At 43.2% G+C, this 18,888-nt stretch overlaps 1 protein-coding gene across 1 annotated transcript in view; it reads left to right on the top strand.

Annotated features, from left to right (window-relative positions):
* KIF13A (kinesin family member 13A) overlaps positions 1 to 18,888 on the top strand; it is a 218,863-nt gene that overhangs the window by 159,613 nt on the left and 40,362 nt on the right. Inside the window, exons 17-22 of the mRNA XM_012804208.2 lie at positions 2,777 to 2,990; positions 9,470 to 9,632; positions 11,297 to 11,437; positions 12,117 to 12,266; positions 14,340 to 14,501; positions 16,151 to 16,336. Coding sequence (XP_012659662.1) covers positions 2,777 to 2,990; positions 9,470 to 9,632; positions 11,297 to 11,437; positions 12,117 to 12,266; positions 14,340 to 14,501; positions 16,151 to 16,336 — 1,016 coding nt within the window. The remainder of the gene's footprint in view (positions 1 to 2,776; positions 2,991 to 9,469; positions 9,633 to 11,296; positions 11,438 to 12,116; positions 12,267 to 14,339; positions 14,502 to 16,150; positions 16,337 to 18,888) is intronic.

Genomic DNA, 18,888 nt, shown 5'->3' with positions numbered 1-18,888 from the left:
AATGCTGGGACATCAGCCTACCAGACTTTTAGGCTGTACTTCAAGGCCATAGTGATCAAAACAGCATGGTATTGGCACAAAAATAGAGACATAGACATCTGGAACTGAATAGAAAACCAGGGGAATGAAACATCTTACAGCCACCTGATCTTTGATAAACCAAACAAGAACATACACTGGTGAAAAGAATCCCTATTCAATAGATGATGCTGGGAAAGACTGAAACTGGACCCGCAGTTTCTCCCATCACAAAAATGGATTCAAGATGGATAAAAGACCTAAAATTTAAGGCATGAAATGATAAAAATCCTCAAAGAAAGCATGGGAAAAACACTTGAAGATATCAGCCTGGGGAAAGACTTTATGAAGAAGACTCCTGTGGCAATTGCAACAACAAAAATAAACAAATGGGGCTTGGCGCCTGTAGCTCAGCGGCTAGGGCTGAGGTACACCAGAGCTGGCGGGTTCGAATCCAGCCTGGGCCTGCCAAACAACAATGACAACTACAACCAAAAAATAGCTGGCACCTGTAGTCCCAGCTACTTAGGAGGCTGAGGCAAGAGAATCGCTTAAGACTAAGCGTTTGAGGTCGCTGTGAGTTGTGATGCTACAGCACTCTACTGAGAGTGACATAGTGAGACTCTGTCTCAAAAATTAAAATAAATAAATGGGACTTAATCTGATCAGCAAGAATTTTTTTTTAAGTATCTACTCTTTCAGACATAGAGTACTAATTCTAAGCAAAAAACGGGTACAGAGGGCCAGGCTCAATAGCTCATGCCCGTAATCCTAGCACTCTGGGAGATGGATTGCCTGAGCTCAGCATTCAAGACCTGCCTGAGGCTCAGGAGTTTGAGACCAGCCTGAGCAACAGTGAGACCTTGTCTTCACTCAAAATAGAAAAACTAGCCCAGCTACTTGGGAGACTAAGGCAAGGGAATTGCTTGCGCCCAGGAGTTTGAGGTCACTATGAGCTATGATGCCTAGGCACTGTACTTAAGAGTACAGAGTGAGACTCTGTCTCAGTCACTCAATCAATAAATAGATAAATGACTGAATAAATAAAATTGGTATAGTAAGAATACTACATCAGTTTATTACTAAGGCATCAGTTGTGCCCCAACTGGTTAGCCAGTGAGGTATCTGAGTTCAGAACCTGGCTCTGTCACATACTAGTTCTGTGATCCGAGGTCAGCTACGTAACCTTTCCAAGCCCCAGTTTCCTCATCTTTAAAATCGGGATGCTGGGCGGCACCTGTGGCTCAAAAGGATAGGGCACTAGTCCCATATTCCAGCGGTGGCAGGTTCAAACCCAGCCCCAGCCAAAAAACTGCAAAAAAAAAAATAGTAATAATAAAATAAAATTGGGATGCTATCCACCTTTAGGTTTGTTGCAAACTTTCATGAGGTGTTGCATGCGAAGGGTATAGTACCTCTCCCTGAGACATAGCCAGTAGCTAGTAGAGTCACTGTTGCCATTGTGGTTGTCATTTTTATTAAAACAACTTACCTGTACTTGGCCTATCTTGTGATTTTTTAAAATTGCTTCTTTTTGTTTGGCTAACATTGTTATCTTTTTCTCTTCCTGCTAACATAGAAATTTAGTACAATTTACATGTTTATTCACGAAATGATAAGATATTTTGGAAAATTCTGTCACTAGCTATCATCAGGTTATGTAAAAACTCCTCCTGAGTCACTTTAATTCTAACTTCCTTCCTGGAAATTAATCTGAGAGCCAGTGTATGGGAACATCAGGCAACTGTGTGGATGCACGGAAGGAAATGATGTCCTGGGCTGCTGTGGAGAATGCATCGCGTCTCAGTCCCGTGTACTTGTCTGCAGTATTTAGTATGATGGTGATTTTTCTTTTCTGCCATCTAGATTGTCTAACATACTGTTTCCCTACAACCTACTCACGTAGGGAATCAGTAACTTTCTCCTTTGTTCATGTGGCCAGAGCCTTCATCTTTCTCCATGGCATCTAGCTAATGTCATGCCCATCCAGTAAGTTCTGTAGAGCCAAGTCCCATCTTCGCCCCAACTATCACTAGTTATCAGAGTGGCTAGTTGGAGCAAGATCTGTTAGTATGTCTATGGTTGTTTACCTATATGTGTGGGGAGGAACTCTACATCTGTGCCAGTGAGGTGTCGGAAACAGGTTTTGGTTATTTTTGTAACTGAATTGCCCTCTTAGATATTAGCACCTGAGAAATCGTCAGACCATATCCTCGATCAATAGTTTCAAACGTGCTGTATTCTGTGTTTCCTCCCTCCTCAGAGAAGTTCAAGAGGATTAAGATTTGTGATAAAAACCAAAAACCCTTTGTCACCTACTAAAACTGATGTTAAGTGGAGGTAGAAATCAGCTACCGTAAAGGAAGATGGAATCTTACGTGTTTCTGTCCTTGGAGCTGTCCTAGATTTCATGAGGTTTTTCTCCTCAGTGGACAGGATCACGTCCCCTTCTCTATCACCTGCTGGTAGGAGATTAACAATCTACCTGCACACTGGGATGAGCTCATCAAACTCAAGAAAGCAACATAGTGGATGTGGAGGATGGTATATGCACATGGGGTGTTTATCTAAAGTGTTAGTAAAGAGGAGATTAGGAGGGTTTCCTTCAGTGAGGCCTCAGGCCTCGCACAGAAAGCAGATATCCTGGGGCAGGAGATGTTCTTGCTAGGAGAAGCCCTGCTAGGCGGCTGTGCCTGGCTTGAGTGCCCATCTCAGCCCCCGCTGAAGACACCTTGCTTTGTCTCCCTTGGCTCGCCAGACCCAGTTCAAAATGTGGTTCAGGTCCTGGAGAAACAATACCTAGAAGAAAAGAGAAGCGCCCTGGAGGAGCAGCGGCTCATGTATGAGCGGGAGCTAGAACAGCTCCGCCAGCAGCTGTCCCCGGAGAGGCAGCCGCAGAGCAGCGGCCCCGACCGCCTGGCCTACAGCAGCCAGACAGCACAGCAGAAGGTGACCCAGTGGGCAGAGGAGAGGTAAGAATGGACATTGGGCGGCCCAGAGTCCTGGCTCCAGGGCCATGGGGCTTTGGAGAAGAGACTTGTAAAGCATTTTGAAAGGGGACAAACCTGGCAGAGGAGGAAATCTCAGTCCCATATCCGATTGGTTAGCACTTAGATTTTCCTTTCAAAGGTATTGTCCCCAGTTAAGTATGTTTACTATGATGTTAGCTATTAAAGGACCACCCACCCTTTATCATCAGTAAAAATAGCACCAAGTTAAAAGGCTTAGACTGGTAAGTATTCAAATAGAAAACGTTTGAATAATTCTTTAACACAAAAGCATTTTTTCTTATTTTTTAATTTCCCCTACTTTTGATTCTATGGAAATACTACTTCAATGCTAAGAAATCTACTAGATGTGACTTTTTTAAATTAATACTTTCTGGTCAAGCACAGTGGCTCACACCTGTAATTCTAACCCTCTCGGAGGCCAAGGTGGAAGGATCACTTGAGCTCAGGAGTTAGAGACCAACCTGAGCAAAGTGAGACTCCATCTCTACTAAAAATAGAAAAACTAGTCAGGCATTGCTGCAGTTGCCTATACTCCCAGCTATTCGGGAGGCTGAGGCAGGAGGATTGCTTGAACCGAAGAGTTGAGGTTGCTGTGAGCTACAATGATGCCATGGCATTCTACCAAGGACTACAGAGTAAGACTCTGTCTCAAAAAAATAAAGCAGGGTGGCGCCTGTGGCTCAGTGGGTAGGGCGCTGGCCCCATATACCAAGGGTGGTGGGTTCAAACCTGACCCCAGCCAAACTGCAACAACAAAAAAAATGGCCAGGCATTATGGCAGGCACCTGCTGTCCCAGCTCCTTGGGAGGCTGAGGCAAGAGAATCCCCTAAGCCCAGGAGTTGGAGGTTGCTGTGAGCTATGACATCATGGTACTCTACCAAGGGTGACATGATGAGACTCTGTCTCAAAAAAAGTAAAACTGGCTCAGCGCCTGTGGCTCAAGTGGCTAAGGCACCAGCCACATACACCTAAGGTGGCTGGTTCGAATCCAGCTTAGGCCCGCCAAACAACAATGACGGCTGCAACCAAAAAAAAAAAAAATAACCGGGCTCTGGGGCAGGCGCCTATGGTCCCAGCTACTTGGGACACAGAGGCAGGAGACTTGCTTGAGCCCAGGAGTTGGAGGTTGCTATGAGCTGTGATGCCACAGCACTCTACCCATGGGGATAGCTTGAGGCTATGTCTCAAAAAATAAATAAATAAGCAAAAAGTAAAATATATGCATTCTAGTATTTACATCAGAAGTCTTAAAGGAGGTAGTAGTGGAGGAAATAGTAATAATAATAACCATCACAATAAAAACAATAAATCAATGCTAACTTCCGCTGTGTTCTTACCGCAGTCTAGGCATGGTGCTAATTTTATTTGACACTCCCAGCAGTACTCCGTCATAGGAAGTATATCAATATCTTGTGGATTGGGCAGTTTTAAGTGTCCTGCCTTAATCACCCATCTAATAAGTTAAAAGCTATACTTTCAACCCACATCTATCTACAGTCCCACTAATAATCCCTGTGTTTAAAAAGCACATAACAAGGTCAGATCCCGTGGCTCACACCTGTAATCCTAGCACTCGGGGAAGCCACGGCAGGTCGATCGTCTGAGCTTCGGAGTTTGAAACCAGCCTAAGCAAGAGCGAGACCCTGTTTCTACTAAAAATAGAAAAACTAGCTGGGAGTGTGACAGGCACCTTATAGTCCCAGCTACTCAGGAGGCTGAGGCAAGATCACTTGAGCCCAAGAGTTTGTGAGCTATGATGCCACGGCACTCTACCCAGAGCCCAGAGTGAGATTCTGTCTCAAAAACAAAAAACAAACGAACACACACATTACAATAGTAAAAAAAAGCAGCACCTGACATTTACAGAACATTTGCCATGTGCCATCTAAGTGCTTTAGATATGTGCCTCTCCTCTTCCCACCTGCTACCATGTTCACTCCCGTTTTACATGTGAGGAAACTGAGGCAGAGAGGTGAAATGACTTACCCGAGGTCACGTAGCTGGTCTCTGAGCAGTGAGATCGAAGCCAGGCTGGCTGACTCTAGAGCTCCTACCTAACTCCCATAGCACATTGCACCTGTCACTGTCCATGAGAGGCTGAACGTGAACCTCATCCAGGGAGGGCGCCCTGAGAGGAGAAGGGGGAGCCCTGTGCTGCATTAAAGGTCTTCCCATAGTAATGCACTTGTTTGTGCTAAATGGAGGAGTCAAGTACATTTTCCTCAGGAGCTACCTGCTCAGCTGTCTGGATACTGAATTAAAAAGATTTATCACGCTCATAACATGCTATGCCTTGTACTTAACTGTGCCCAGGAGAAACAGAGGTTATCAGTTGGGGCTGTTTCTGAAGAGCTGCCTTTTCCACATTTGCCATGTGCTAGTGCTTGACTCCAAGCAACAGGTGTTGAAAGTAATCGGTACAAGCATACACATTTACATCCTTCCTCTTTACTAAAGAATATAAACGGCTCGGCGCCTGTGGCTCAAGTGGCTAAGGCCACATACACCTAAGGTGGCGGGTTCAAATCCAGCCCAGGTGGGCCTGCCAAACAACAATGATGGCTGCAACCAAAAAAAAAAAAAAAATAGCTGGGCGTTGTGGCGAGGCGAGCACCTGTAGTCCTAGCTACTTGGGAGGCAGAGGCAGGAGACTTGCTTGAGCCCAGGAGTTGGAGGTTGCTGTGAGCTGTGATGCCACGGCACTTTACCCAGGGGGACAGCTTGAGGCTCTGTCTCAAAAAAAATTAAAAAAAGAATATAAACAATAAAAGCAAAAATATCTGATGGAAAAGGTGGGTTGCTCTTAAATATAGTGTTTTTCAGTTAAGTAGCTAAAAGTGTTTTTTCACTTCCTTTAATTCCATATTGATTCTCTTTGGGACTTAAATTCTCTTTTTTTTTTTTTTTTTTTTTTTGCAGTTTTTGGCTGGGGCTGGGTTTGAACCTGCCACCTTTGGCTTGTGGGGCTGGCGCCCTACTCCTTTGAGCCACAGGCGCCTCCCTTAAATTCATAAAAAAAAGAAACAAGTAGAAGCCTATAGTCTCATCTATTCCCAAGGCTAATGCAGGATTGCTTGAGTCCAGAAGTTTAAGGCTGTAGTGAGCTATGATCCCCTCTGGGGATAGCCACTGTACTGTAGCCAAGGCAACATAGCGAAACTTTGCCTCTAAAATTTAAAAAAAAAATTTGTTTTAAAAAAGAGTAGAGGGAATGTTTTGGGAATGTCATTCAAAGAGATCAGATAAGTTGCAATACTGATTTCATCAGGTTTCACTGGATGAAGTTAAGATTCCATTAAGGGTGGGCAGTTATAAGGAAGCTGAGCTTCTTATCTAAGTAAATGTTGATGGGTTGTGAAATAATGAAGGATTCTCACCTACGTAAATGTTGATGGGCTGAAAATCAAGTGTATGAAGACCTGAGAATTACAAAGAAAAGCTACAGACGTCATTTATTCTCTCTGTACACTTAGGCTGTAGTATGGAGCAGGATATAAATGAGTGAAAATTTAAATAATAGTAAATTAAAAAGCAGTTTCATTAACAATAGGAAGTGTTATAATTATATAGTTCTTTGTTGTCTATTTCCTCCTTTGGAAATTAAGTCCTAGGAACAGGAAACCCACTTCACTCAGTGCCTGGAATGGTGCTGTCACAGGGTAGGTGCTCAGTAAACACTTTGGGTGTTGATCGTGTGACTGTACTGAGGGGGGCAAACAAGGGTATGATTGCCCCGGGGGCGGAGTACACAGTAAGTTTGGAGGCGGTTCAGGGGAGGAGGAAGATTCCTCCGTGAAGCTGAGTCTTCTGCAGGGATTTTCAGAGAGGAGGATGAACATCAAGTGCATTTGAAAGGTAGAGTTAACTAGGCAGAGAGAAGCGGGACATTTTGGGTAGGTTAGCGTGAACAGATGGCAGGCAGTGGAAAAGAGTAGGATGTATTTAGGGGAATGCAAAATGACTGTTTTGTGTGGTCTAGAAGGTGATTTCTGGAAGAGCTGGGAGAATTAAGTTCAAAACCAGTAGACAGGGTGTGTGGGAGGGCTGCAGACTGGAGTGTTTGGAATTTACCCCACAGGAGATAAGCAGGATCCCTGCAAGGGCCTGAGCTGAGCAGTGGCCTGAGGCAGGCAGGGATTGATAAACCTGTCTTGGTGGGGAACAAGAGGAGCCTGGGTGTGAGATGATTGGGAGGCTATGGGAGACCTGAGCCAGGGGTGTGAGAAAGAAACAAAGAGAAAGACTTAGGACGTGCTTGAAAGGAAGCATCAACAAGCTTCCTCTTGGGGTATTGTGGGAAAAAGCGACAGAGCTGACTGAACGGGTCTAAGCCTGGAAAAATGGTAACATTATTCTGAAAACGATTGTCTTTACCTTAGCATCGTCACAGTGTGCCACTTCTGCCATCTCTGTGGTGACAGGAAAGGAATAGAGGTTTGGATGATCCAAACTCAGCATGTGCCTGTGAAGTCAGGGCAGGCCGCACACAAATGGCAGGAGAGAGAAGCTGTGTGAGGCACAGAGCAGTCGCGAGGCCAGGCTGGCTTTACCTTTGAACCGAGATTCAAGTGTGAAATCCAGACGTGCTCTTTCCTTCATTCATTGGGCCTTTTTTTTTTAATATCCATTGGTAGGCCATGCATTGGCCAGGATGCAAGCAAAAGAGACATGGTGGGTACTTACAGCCTACTAGGGGAGACAGATATTGGTCAAATAATTATACAAGCAAATGAAAAGTTACAACTACCACAAATGCTATGGAGACTAAAGACATGGGACTGAGAGAACATTTGATAGAGTTTTGACCAAGTCAGGGTTGCTTTTTGTCAGCAAGTGCTATTAAATAGAGAGTTGAAAAAAAGAATTCCTGTTGCTCCAGAAAGAATTCCTGCTGCTCCAGAAAGAATTCCTGCTGCTCCAGAAGTGCCTTATCATGATGTGATTCTTAACTACCAGAAGAAATCAGGGCACTTTCTTCTAACTCCAGATCTCTCTCACCTGCCAGCCCCTCGCCACCCTGCCCTCAGGCAGCACACACAAGTTATAATCATCAGTTCTTTTTCCCAAAGGGTTCCTTTATTGGTTTATTTATATCCTCAAAGCAAAATCTGATAATTTTCAAATGTTACCTAATTTAAAACCTGGTTGGTCAGGCATAATGGTTCATACTTGTGATCCTAGCACTTTGGGAGGCTAAGGTGGGAGGATTCCTTGAGCCCAGGAGTTTGAGGCTACAGTAAGCTATGGTCAGGAGGTGAGGAGTTAAAGACCAACCTGAGCAACGTAGCAAGATTCCGTTTTACTATGAAAAATTGGCTGGGAGTGGTGGCTTGCACCTGTAGTTCAGCTATTCAGGGGGTTGAGGCAGGAGGATCACTTGAGGCCCCCCCGGGAATTTGAGGCTTCCATGAGCTATGGTCTTACCACCGCCCTCATGTCTAGGCAAAGGTAGAACACTGTCTTAATAAAGGAAAGAAAGGGAGAAGAGAGGGTGGGAGGGAGGAAGGGAATCTAGTTTTTAGTTAAGTTGCTCCACAATTCACATAGCCCCACACATACCCCTGTCGAGCAAAGGCAAAACACTAGCTAGATAGACAGACAGATGCTATCTTCATAAATAAGGAAATAGATTGATAAATAAATAAAACCTAGTTTTTAGTTAGACTGCTGCACAATTCACACCCCCTATACATACACCCCTACCAGGCAAGGGCAAGATGCTGTCTTCATAAATAAACAAAGAAATAAAAACCTGGTTTTTAGTTAAGTTGCTCCACAGTTGACCCCCCCACACACACGCACACACACTCCCCCACCAGTGGTTCTCAACATGTAACCCATCTGTGGGCAGGAGACAAGGATAAGTGGTCTGGTAAAATAGGTTGAAAAATGCTTCTACTAGCTCAGTGTCTGTGGCTCAAGTGGCTAAGGCACCAGCCATATACACCTAAGGTGGCGGGTTTGAATCCAGCCTGAGCCCGCCAAACAACAATGACAGCTGCAACCAAAAAAAACAGCCAGGCGTTATGGCGGGCGCCTGTGGTCCCAGCTCCTTGGGAGGCAGGAGACTCACTTGAGCCCAGGAGTTGGAGTTTGCTGTGAGCTATGATGCCACGGCACTCTACCCAGGGGGACAACTTGAGGCTCTGTCTCAAAAAATAATAATAAATAATAATAAAAAAAGAAAAAGAAAGAAAAATGTTTCTACCAAGACTAACTCACTATCCATGTCTTAACACAATAATTAAATAAATGAGGTGAGGGATATATTAATAGTGTGATGTAAGCATTCCAAGTTGTGTATGAAATCAGCACATTGTACCCCGTAATGCATTAATGTACACATGTCTATGTGTTTATGACTTAATAAAAATCTTTTTTAAAAGACTAACGCACTTGGAAACGTGATTTTCTTATTTCCATTTCTGTGATGCCACAGGGACGAACTCTTCCGACAAAGCCTGGCAAAGCTGCGAGAGCAGCTCGTGAAAGCTAACACCTTGGTGAGGGAAGCGAACTTCTTAGCTGAAGAAATGAGCAAACTTACTGATTACCAAGTGACTCTTCAGATCCCTGCCACAAACCTCAGTGCCAACAGAAAGGTAAAAGTGTTCTTAAGGAAAGGGAGAGGGATGTCCAGTAGTGAATACTGTAAAATGAAATCTAGCACTAAAATCCTCACGGCACCCACGAGGAGAGCCGGACCTGAGCCTGAGGTGTTTATTCTTTTTAAGACTTCCCATGGAGAGGGGCTCAGTAAGCTCCCACCTGTCAGGCGCCATCGAGAGTTAACGTGGCGCACTGTGGACTTTACAGATATAAATAATGTAACCTACTCGTACCTTCATATTAACCCAAAATTAAAACAAAAAATTCCTCTGTACACCTTCCTGGGTAAGAATACCATATAATGGACACCCTTAGATATGTCATAAGCAGGATATACAGGATTTGGGAAGCTGAAAGACTTGCTAATTTTTAAATGCTTTATTTAAAACAATGAAACTAGGCTCAGCGCCTGTAGCACAAGGGTTACAGTGCCAGCCACGTACACTGAAGGTAGTGGGTTCAAACCCAGCCGGTGCCAACAGCAACAACAAAAAATAGCCAGGTGTTGTGGTGGGTGCCTGTAGTCCCAGCTACTTGGGAGGCTGAGGCAAGAGAATCGCTTAAGCCCAGGAATTAGAGGTTGCTGTGAGCTGTGATGCCACAGCACTCTACCCAGGGCGACAGAGTGATGCAATGGTACATTCCAAAACTATTAACAAACGAGTATAATTGTGATGGATGTGTTACTTAGTTCAGTGTAAACCTTTCATATTGTATATCAAAGCAGTACCCTGAACCCCATAAATGCATCAATGTACAAAGTCATGATTTAATAAAAAATAATTAGTTAAAAAAAAAACAATGAAACTAGAAATACATCTAAGTAATCCTGCCTTCTTTTCCTTGCATATAAATACCTTTCTGAAAGGAGAGATATGTGTATGTTTGTTATAGTACTTTTAGAAGAATGAATTCTACAAGAAAGGCAGACTTTTTAATGATATGTAGCTTTACATACACAGCTTTGCACGCATTTTGAAATTTCCTGTCATTTCAACTTTAAGAATTTCTCTCCTAAGGGCAGTGCCTGTGGCTCGTAGGAGTAGGGCGCTGACCCCATGTCCCGCGGGTGGCATGTTCAAACCCAGCCCCAGCCAAAAACTGCAAAAAAAAAAGAATTTTTCTTTTGGGAGAAACTTTGAAGAAAATAGTTTTCATCCATTCATTTTTCACTCCAGGAAGCAAGCTAAAAAGTGAATCAGGGAATATCTTTATCAGTTGTGCTGGGCTTTAGTCTTTTGACTAAAAGTAGCCTCTATAATAACAAAAATTTGAAACAGCTGTGAAGTTGCACAATAGAATAATTAGACGGGTGGTAGACCCACAGGATGGATTGCTATGTTGCCATTAAACATCATGTTTTTAAAAACTAATGACATCAGAAAAATGATCACAATGTAAAAACGGGAGATGATTTGGAACAAAATTGTAAATTTTTGTTAATAATTATTGTAAAATTATTATGATTAAACCAAAAAGCGTATCCATGACTCTATGTAGGTCTAAACCAGAATATTTCCTAGGTAGTAGAATTTTATCTTTTTTTATGTATTTATGTGTTTTTCAAAGTTACTATTTACTATCATATATTGCTTTAGTAATTTAAAAAAAAGAAGTTGTAACAGCATTCATTCGGCTGGTTTTCCTTCCTACGCAGAGAGGTGCAATAGTGAGTGAGCCGGCCATCCAAGTGAGAAGAAAAGGGAAGAGCACCCAGGTTTGGACCATTGAGAAGCTGGAGAATAAATTAATCGATATGAGAGATCTTTATCAAGAATGGAAGGAGAAAGTTCCTGAGGTAAAAGAGAAAAGATTAAGGAGTTTTGGTTTTGTTAAAAGCAGAGTACGTAATGATTTCACCGTGAGAACACACACACATTTGTATTAGGAAAATACACACTGATACATTTATATTAGGAAAATAAAGTTGGATCTGTAATATGACATGGGATCCCCACACAGATGGAAACTGAAGGAAGGGAACATAGATTCAAATTCTCATTTGGCTTCATTTTTACTACATTTCAAGTGAAATGAAGGAAATCAAGTACATTTATGCTGTTTTGCCAGAGTTGTGAAAAATCAGCTTGGCTGGAGCCAACATGAATTTTGTATTTGTTAGCGTCTGTTCCTGCGCCTCTCACTGTGATCGTGGCTGAGATGGCGGCTGGGAGTCATTTCAGTGTACATAATCCATTTGCGGGCATTAGTAATGGAAAAGAAGACTTGGCAAAAGGATTGAAATGAGAAGGGCTGCAGGTTAGGTGTGATAGGTCCTCAAGGCAGGAGCTTCCTCATTTAGTTCCCCAACGGACAAGCCCCTCCCAATGTGCTAATTTTGTTGTATTTATGTGACATTCTAATTTTACTTCTTCGCTGGGATGGATGCCATCTATCCAGTCTTTAAAGTTTTAAATAATATGATTTAAGTTTTTTTTTCCCCACTTTTCCACCCACTGGCCCCTCCTATTACTCAGGCAAAGAGACTCTACGGGAAACGGGGTGACCCTTTCTATGAAGCCCAAGAGAATCACAACTTAATTGGGGTGGCGAATGTGTTCTTGGAATGCCTCTTCTGTGATGTGAAACTTCAGTATGCAGTTCCTATCATCAGCCAGCAGGGGGAGGTAAGGACAGGCCAGCCTTGGAGGATGCCGGTGGTTTAAGGTTTTTGGTTTGCGTTTATGATTGTTTTCATTCAATTTAAGCAATATTCGTGAAGTAAGATCAAGAAACTAGGGTACATAGAGTCTGGATTCTTTTTTTCTCTACTAATAATTGAAATTCTTAGTAGAACATTATTGACATTCTTAGTAGAAGCAATGAGAATTAAATCACGTCTCTATAACACATTTTATATTTGTGGTTTATAAAGTTTTTTGTTTTAATCAAATTAAAAATCTTTCGTAGTTTTTTTGAATTAAAAATCTTTTAGAAACTAGATTCAGGCTCAGCTCCTGTGGTTCAAGTGGCTAAGGCGCCAGCCACATACACCTAAGGTGGTAGGTTCGCAGCCTGGGTCCGCCAAACAACAATGGCGGCTGCAACCAAAAAATAGCCGGGCATTGTGGCGGGCATCTGTGGTCCCAGCTACTTGGGAGGCGGAGGCAGGAGACTCGCTTGAGCCCAGGAGTTGGAGGTTGCTGTGAGCTGTGATGCCACGGCACTCTACCCAGGGGGACAGCTTGAGGCTCTGTCTCAAAAAAAAAAAAAAAGAAAAGAGACTAGATTCAGTTATGTGCCCTGTACCGATTTCTCTTTTGAAAGATAATCTCATACCTTTGTGATACATTCTGGTTCCTTCTGGCCCCAAAGTAGTCTTTAAAAAATGGTAGAACTAGAAGAAGGTAGATCTGAGCCACCTTTAAAAACAGCCTTCGCTATTTGAGATAACAGCAACATGACCAGATCATGTGTGGCCTTCAAACTGCAGTTATTACAACCTTAAACTATGTGCTAAAGGATAATCCAAGCAATCAGAACATACCAAGAATGCAAATATCGGCTCATCACCTGTGGCTCAAGCAGCTAAGGCACTAGCTACATACACCTGAGCTGGGAAGTTCAAATCCAGCCTGGGCCCACCAAACAACAATGACGGCTGCAACCAAGAAATAGCCGGGCGTTGTGGCAGGTGCCTGTAGTCCCAGCTACTTGGGAGGCAGAGGCAGGAGAGTTGCTTGAGCTCAGGAGTTGGACATTGCTGTGAGCTGTGATGCATGGCACTCTACCCAGGGTGACAGCTTGAGGCTTTGTCTCCAAAAAAAAATGCAAATTTCAGGACAATTCTCATACTTTAATTCAGTTCCATGCAACCAGCTTTCAGAGAAATACTGTTAAACTGGCTCCTATCCAGACAGCCCCACAACAGTGCAAGGGAATAACAGACCATTTAAAAAGAGCTGGTTCCTCATGCCTGCATGGCTTTGTATGTGCTGTTCCTCCTGAACTAGGTCTGATGGCACCACTTCACGGAGCCCTCTTCATCCTCTTCACAGCTGTGCTCCAAATACTCACCCATTCTCTACTCCCAGGAATAAAAGTGTCATGACCCCAGGAACCTTGTCTGTTTGCTTTGCTGTTGTAAACATAGTGCTTAGCACAATTCCTGGCACAACTGGTTTGGGGGGATTTGCTGAGGGGATAAATCGGTGGCATATCAACCTGCAGACATCTCTATTATAGCAATTAGTCTATATCGGTAGTTATTGGGTTTTTGACTGTTATTGGGGTTTTCACTCCCTTTGATTGTGAGTCCTCTGACAGCAGAACCCATGTCCTTATCTCAGTATCCCATGAGACTAGTTGTTTGATCAAATAAATGAGTGGGTAATTCATCAAATGAATGTATGAGTGAGCATCCAAACAGACATGGAAAGTGGATGACTGCAGGTGGAACATGACAGCTGCCTTTAAGGTGTTCCTGGGCTGTTCTGTAGAAGAAGGGCAAGTCTGAGGATGACTCCAGAAGGCCAGTGGCAGGGAGGCAAATTTGGCTCAAGTCATGGAAGGACGACAGCAGGGGAAAGTGGTAGAGTGGACTGGCTCTATGAGTGATGGGGCTCCCATTGCTGGAGGCAACGCAACGAAGGAGCAGCTGCTGGGCTGTCCCTACGGCTATTGGAGAGTGAGTTTCTGTCTCAGGTCAGTGCTGCCCGTGGATGCTTTTAACTGCAGGGTGCCCTGGTTCCTTCACGCAGGTGGCAGGGCGTCTCCACGTGGAAGTGATGCGAGTTACAGGAGCTGTTCCCGAGCGCGTGGTGGAGGATGACTCTTCAGAGAACTCCAGTGAAAGTGGGAGCCTTGAGGTCGTAGACAGCAGCGGGGAAATCATTCACCGAGTCAAAAAACTGACATGCCGGGTGAGAGGACAGAGATGGGGAGGCCCACAAATGACCCTTTCCATGTAAAACCATTTTACAGAAAAACTTACGAGAGGCTTTCATCCAGCATAGTAAAAATTAAATTTTGTGACAACAGATACAATGATGGACAATGCTTTTTTTAGAAGTACAGCACCCTCTCTAGTGATAGTTATATCAAATTTCAGAAGTATCGATGTATTTGGTACTCAAAGAGCATATGTTGCTTAGTGAACTTCGTTTTTCTAGTTTAGAGGTTGTGTCTATACCAAAAACTCAGTCACTAGATGTCAAATGAATAACTGATTTATTGATTTAATTGCTTACTCTTTTTTAAAATTTATTTATTTATTTGATTTGTTTATTTATTTATTTATTTAGAAACATAATAGTCCAGGCTTGGCGCCTGTGGCTCAAGTGGCTAAGGTGCCAGCCATGTATACCCAAGGTGGCGGGTTTGAATCCAGCCCGGGCCCGCCAAACAACAATGACGGTTGCAACCAAAAAAATAGCCAGGCGTTGTGGCGGGCGCCTGTGGTCCCAGCTACTTGGGAGGCGGAGGCAGGAGACTCGCTTGAGCCCAGGAGTTGGAGGTTGCTGTGAGCTGTGATGCCACGGCACTCTACCCAGGGGGACAGCTTGAGGCTTCTGTCTCCAAAAAAAAAAAGAAAAAGAAACATAATAGTCCCACTATGCTGCCCAAGCAAGCATGCCAGGGCCTCAGTCTAGCTCACAGTAACCTCAAATTCCTGGGTTCAAGCGATCCTCCTGCCTCAGCCTCCCAAGCAGCTGGAACTATAGGCATTCTCCACAACACCCAGCTAATTTTTTTCTATTTTTAGTAGAGAGAGGGTCTTGCTCCTGAGCTCAAAGGATCCTCTCATCTTAGCCTCCCAGAGTGCTAGGATGATGGGTGTGGGCCACTGCATCCAGCCATTTAGTTGCTTACTCTTAAAATTGAGGTTGCTAAAATAAGAAAAGAATGCTTAATACATTCTTCTTAGTAAATAAAGTATTGCAAGAATGGAATGATGAATATCCAGTGTACTCCATACTGATGTGAAATCAACATATAAATGATTATATGTTCCTAAGAATAATAAAACACCATTATAGTCCAGTTGGGGGCTAGAGGGAAGCAGGGGAGGGGGGAGGATGTATGGCAGAGGAAGGGAGGGCATGAGGCGGAATCTCACCTTCTGTGCACATTGTGAGGGTGTATAACACACCCCCTGGGTGAGGAGCTCGCCTACAAATGGAACTTTGCCCTGGAAGTGAGAACAATGTAACCTAAATATTGTACCCTCAGATTAATTTGAATAAAGTTTAAAAAAATAATAAAATACCTATGATATCCTAGCACTCTGGGAAGCTGAGGCAGGTGGATTGCCTGAGCTCAGGAGGTTGAGACCAACCTGAGCAAAAAGTGAGACCCCATCTATACTAAAAATAGAAAAACCGAAGCAAGACGATTGCTTGAGCCCAAGAGTTGGAAGTTGCTGTGAGCTACGATGCCATGGCATCCTAGTGAGGGTGACAGCTTGAGACTCTGTCTCGATAAAATAATACCTGTGATTAAAGAAAGAAAGAAAAGAATGTTCAATTTTTTCTTTATAGGAATTTTCTTTTCATTTTTTAAATTTCTTCAGGTAAAAATTAAAGAGGCTACTGGGCTGCCCCTAAACCTCTCCAATTTCGTCTTCTGTCAATATACATTCTGGGACCAGTGTGAGTCTACGGTGGCTGCCCCAGTGGTAGACCCAGAGGTGCCTTCACCACAGTCCAAGGATGCCCAGTACACGGTGACCTTCTCCCACTGTAAGGTACAGACACTGGTACAAAGCTAGCTATGTGGGGGCAGCAGCATTGGGTGCAGTTCAAAAATCTAGTTTCCTCTTGAGAATTTGTTTAAGCATAGTACATGAATTAGACCTTTTAACCTCAGAAATATACTTTACTGTAAATTCAAATAATTTAGAAGTATTTAAAATAAAATCTGAAAGGTCTCTACCAGCAATCTTATTTCCCAGAGGTATAACCCACCAATAAATAAGTTTGCTACATATTTTAATAAACTTTTTTCTGTGCTTTGCAACTTTCATATATGTGTGATAAACGTATATATACACACACAAATAGGTGTGGATATATGTTTTTAAGTCATGCACACCTAACCTCTTTTAAAACGTTATACAGGCTTGGCGCCGGTGGCTCAAGAGACTCGCCACAGCATTCTACCCAGGGGGACAGCTTGAGGCTCTGTCTCCAAAAAAAAAAAAAAAAAGTTATACAATAATGGGATCACATAAATATTGCAGAATTGTGGACCTCTTAGCATGTAGGTTGCTATAGATGTTTCTCATTCTTTTGAATATAACATTGCATTTTAACATACCATATGAGTTTTTAAAGAAAATATAAGATGAGAAAGGTGAATTTGTGGTGAATGTGGTTAGGCCTGCCTTGAAACATCACCTACCCTTCCTGGCTTTCATATGGGACTATCAGCAAGTCATTTCAGAAAGACCAATTCTATTTTTCTCTGTAATTTTGCTTTTCCACGAATAATTCTTCATAGATACTTAAGACCTTTTCTTTTGTAAGTTGTGCCTTTTCTTTCTGATTCTACACTTAGAAAATAAATCCATATCACCACCTATAAAATTTAGGTAGGCTCGCCACCTGTGGCTTAAGCAACTAAGGCGCCAGCCACATACACCTGAGCTGGCGGGTTCAAATCCAGCCCGGACCCACCAAACAACAATGATGGCTGCAACCAGAAAATAGCCTGCATTGTGGAGGGTGCCTGTAGTCCCAGCTACTTGGGAGGCAGAGGCAGGAGAATTGCTTGAGCCCAGGAGTTGGAGGTTGCTGTGAGCTGTGAAGCCACGGCACTCTACCCAGGGCGACAGCTTGAGGCTCTGCCTCAAAAAAAAAAAAAAAAAATTCACACAGGTAAAGGATGTCAAACATTTTTTTCTGAAAACAAATACCCTACATTCTTTACTATATTCTCCAATCTTTTTCTCAAAATCTTTACTAATTTATTTTGTTTTCTAAATATTCTTTTAATTAAGTATTTTTTATCTTTTGAATCCACAAAACCGCTTTTTTACAAAAATATCTGAATTTTATTTTATTTATTTATTTATTTTGAGACAGAATCTCAAGCTGTTGCCCTGGATAAAGTTCCATGGCATCACAGCTCGCAGCAACCTCAAACTCTTGGGCTTAAGCCATTCTCTTCTCTCAGCCTCCCAAGTAGCTGGGACTACAGGCGCCCACCACAACGCCTGGCTATTTTGTTGTTGTTATTGTTATTGTAGTTTTCATTGTTGTTTTAGCTGGCCCAGGCTGGGTTTGAACCTGCCAGCTTTGGTGTATGTGGCTGGCACCCTACAAACTGAGCTACAGCCACCACCATGATAATCTGAATTTTAAGTGCATCCTGATTAACAGCTGTTTTAATAAATACTGTTCCCTTCCACACGCACACAAAAATAATAATAAAAATAAATTCTAGTCCCAGAACCCTTGGGTTCACTATGTGACCTTGGAGTTTTTTCATCTCTAAAAGGTATAGATTATACTTGATCATTAAGTTTCTTCTTATAAAATTCTGAATCTGTCTCCAAATAAAACAAGTTAAAAAAGTAGAGTGTTGGGCGGTGCCTGTAGCTCAAAGGAGTAGGGCACTGGCCCCATATGCCTGGGGTGGCAGGTTCAAACCCAGCCCTGGCCAAAAACCACAAAAAAAGTAGACAGTGTAAGGTCAAATCAGTATAGCACAGCCATTTCTAAAATTTAGAGACACGGAGACATCGGCACTTGAGATTGCACTGAGAAGCTAATGGAAAGAAAATGAGCCTGCTTCCCTGCCTCCTGCGCTGTCCTGGGTGGTCTGCACCCTTCTCAGTCAGTTCACTGTTCATTTCCTCATGGTCATCCGTTTGTGTTGTAGACTGAGGAATTGGGGTGGGAGAACTTAAAAGCAAGAGCTTAGCGTCATGAAAATAATCCTAGAGAAGTGAATTCTTTTCTTAGTCTCTTAAACCTTAGCAAGGAATGATCTGTTGATTACTCCATGCCAGCTAAAAGGCAGAACGGTAGGTGCGGGCCTGAGGTGGACCAAGCCTCAGAGAATGTGGACGCAGCTTGGTGCCCCTATTTATGAAAGAAAGCGGATAGATTAAATTACCTCACAGTTCCCCTTCCAGATGTATATTCTGTGATTCTTTATGGCTTCCTATAAAACAGAAGAGATGAGTTCAGGGTTGAGATAAGGCTGATGTCCTCCAGCGTAAATCTGTGTGCACAGCTGAAAGCTCAAAAAGAAGTTTCACAGGCTCGGCGCCCATAGCTCAACCGGCTAAGGCGCCAGCCACGT

The sequence above is a fragment of the Otolemur garnettii genome, unplaced genomic scaffold (genome assembly GCF_000181295.1).
Source record: "Otolemur garnettii isolate 467f Iridium unplaced genomic scaffold, OtoGar3 scaffold00026, whole genome shotgun sequence".
Taxonomy (NCBI): domain Eukaryota; kingdom Metazoa; phylum Chordata; class Mammalia; order Primates; family Galagidae; genus Otolemur; species Otolemur garnettii.
This window is presented reverse-complemented; position numbering and strand designations above follow the sequence as displayed.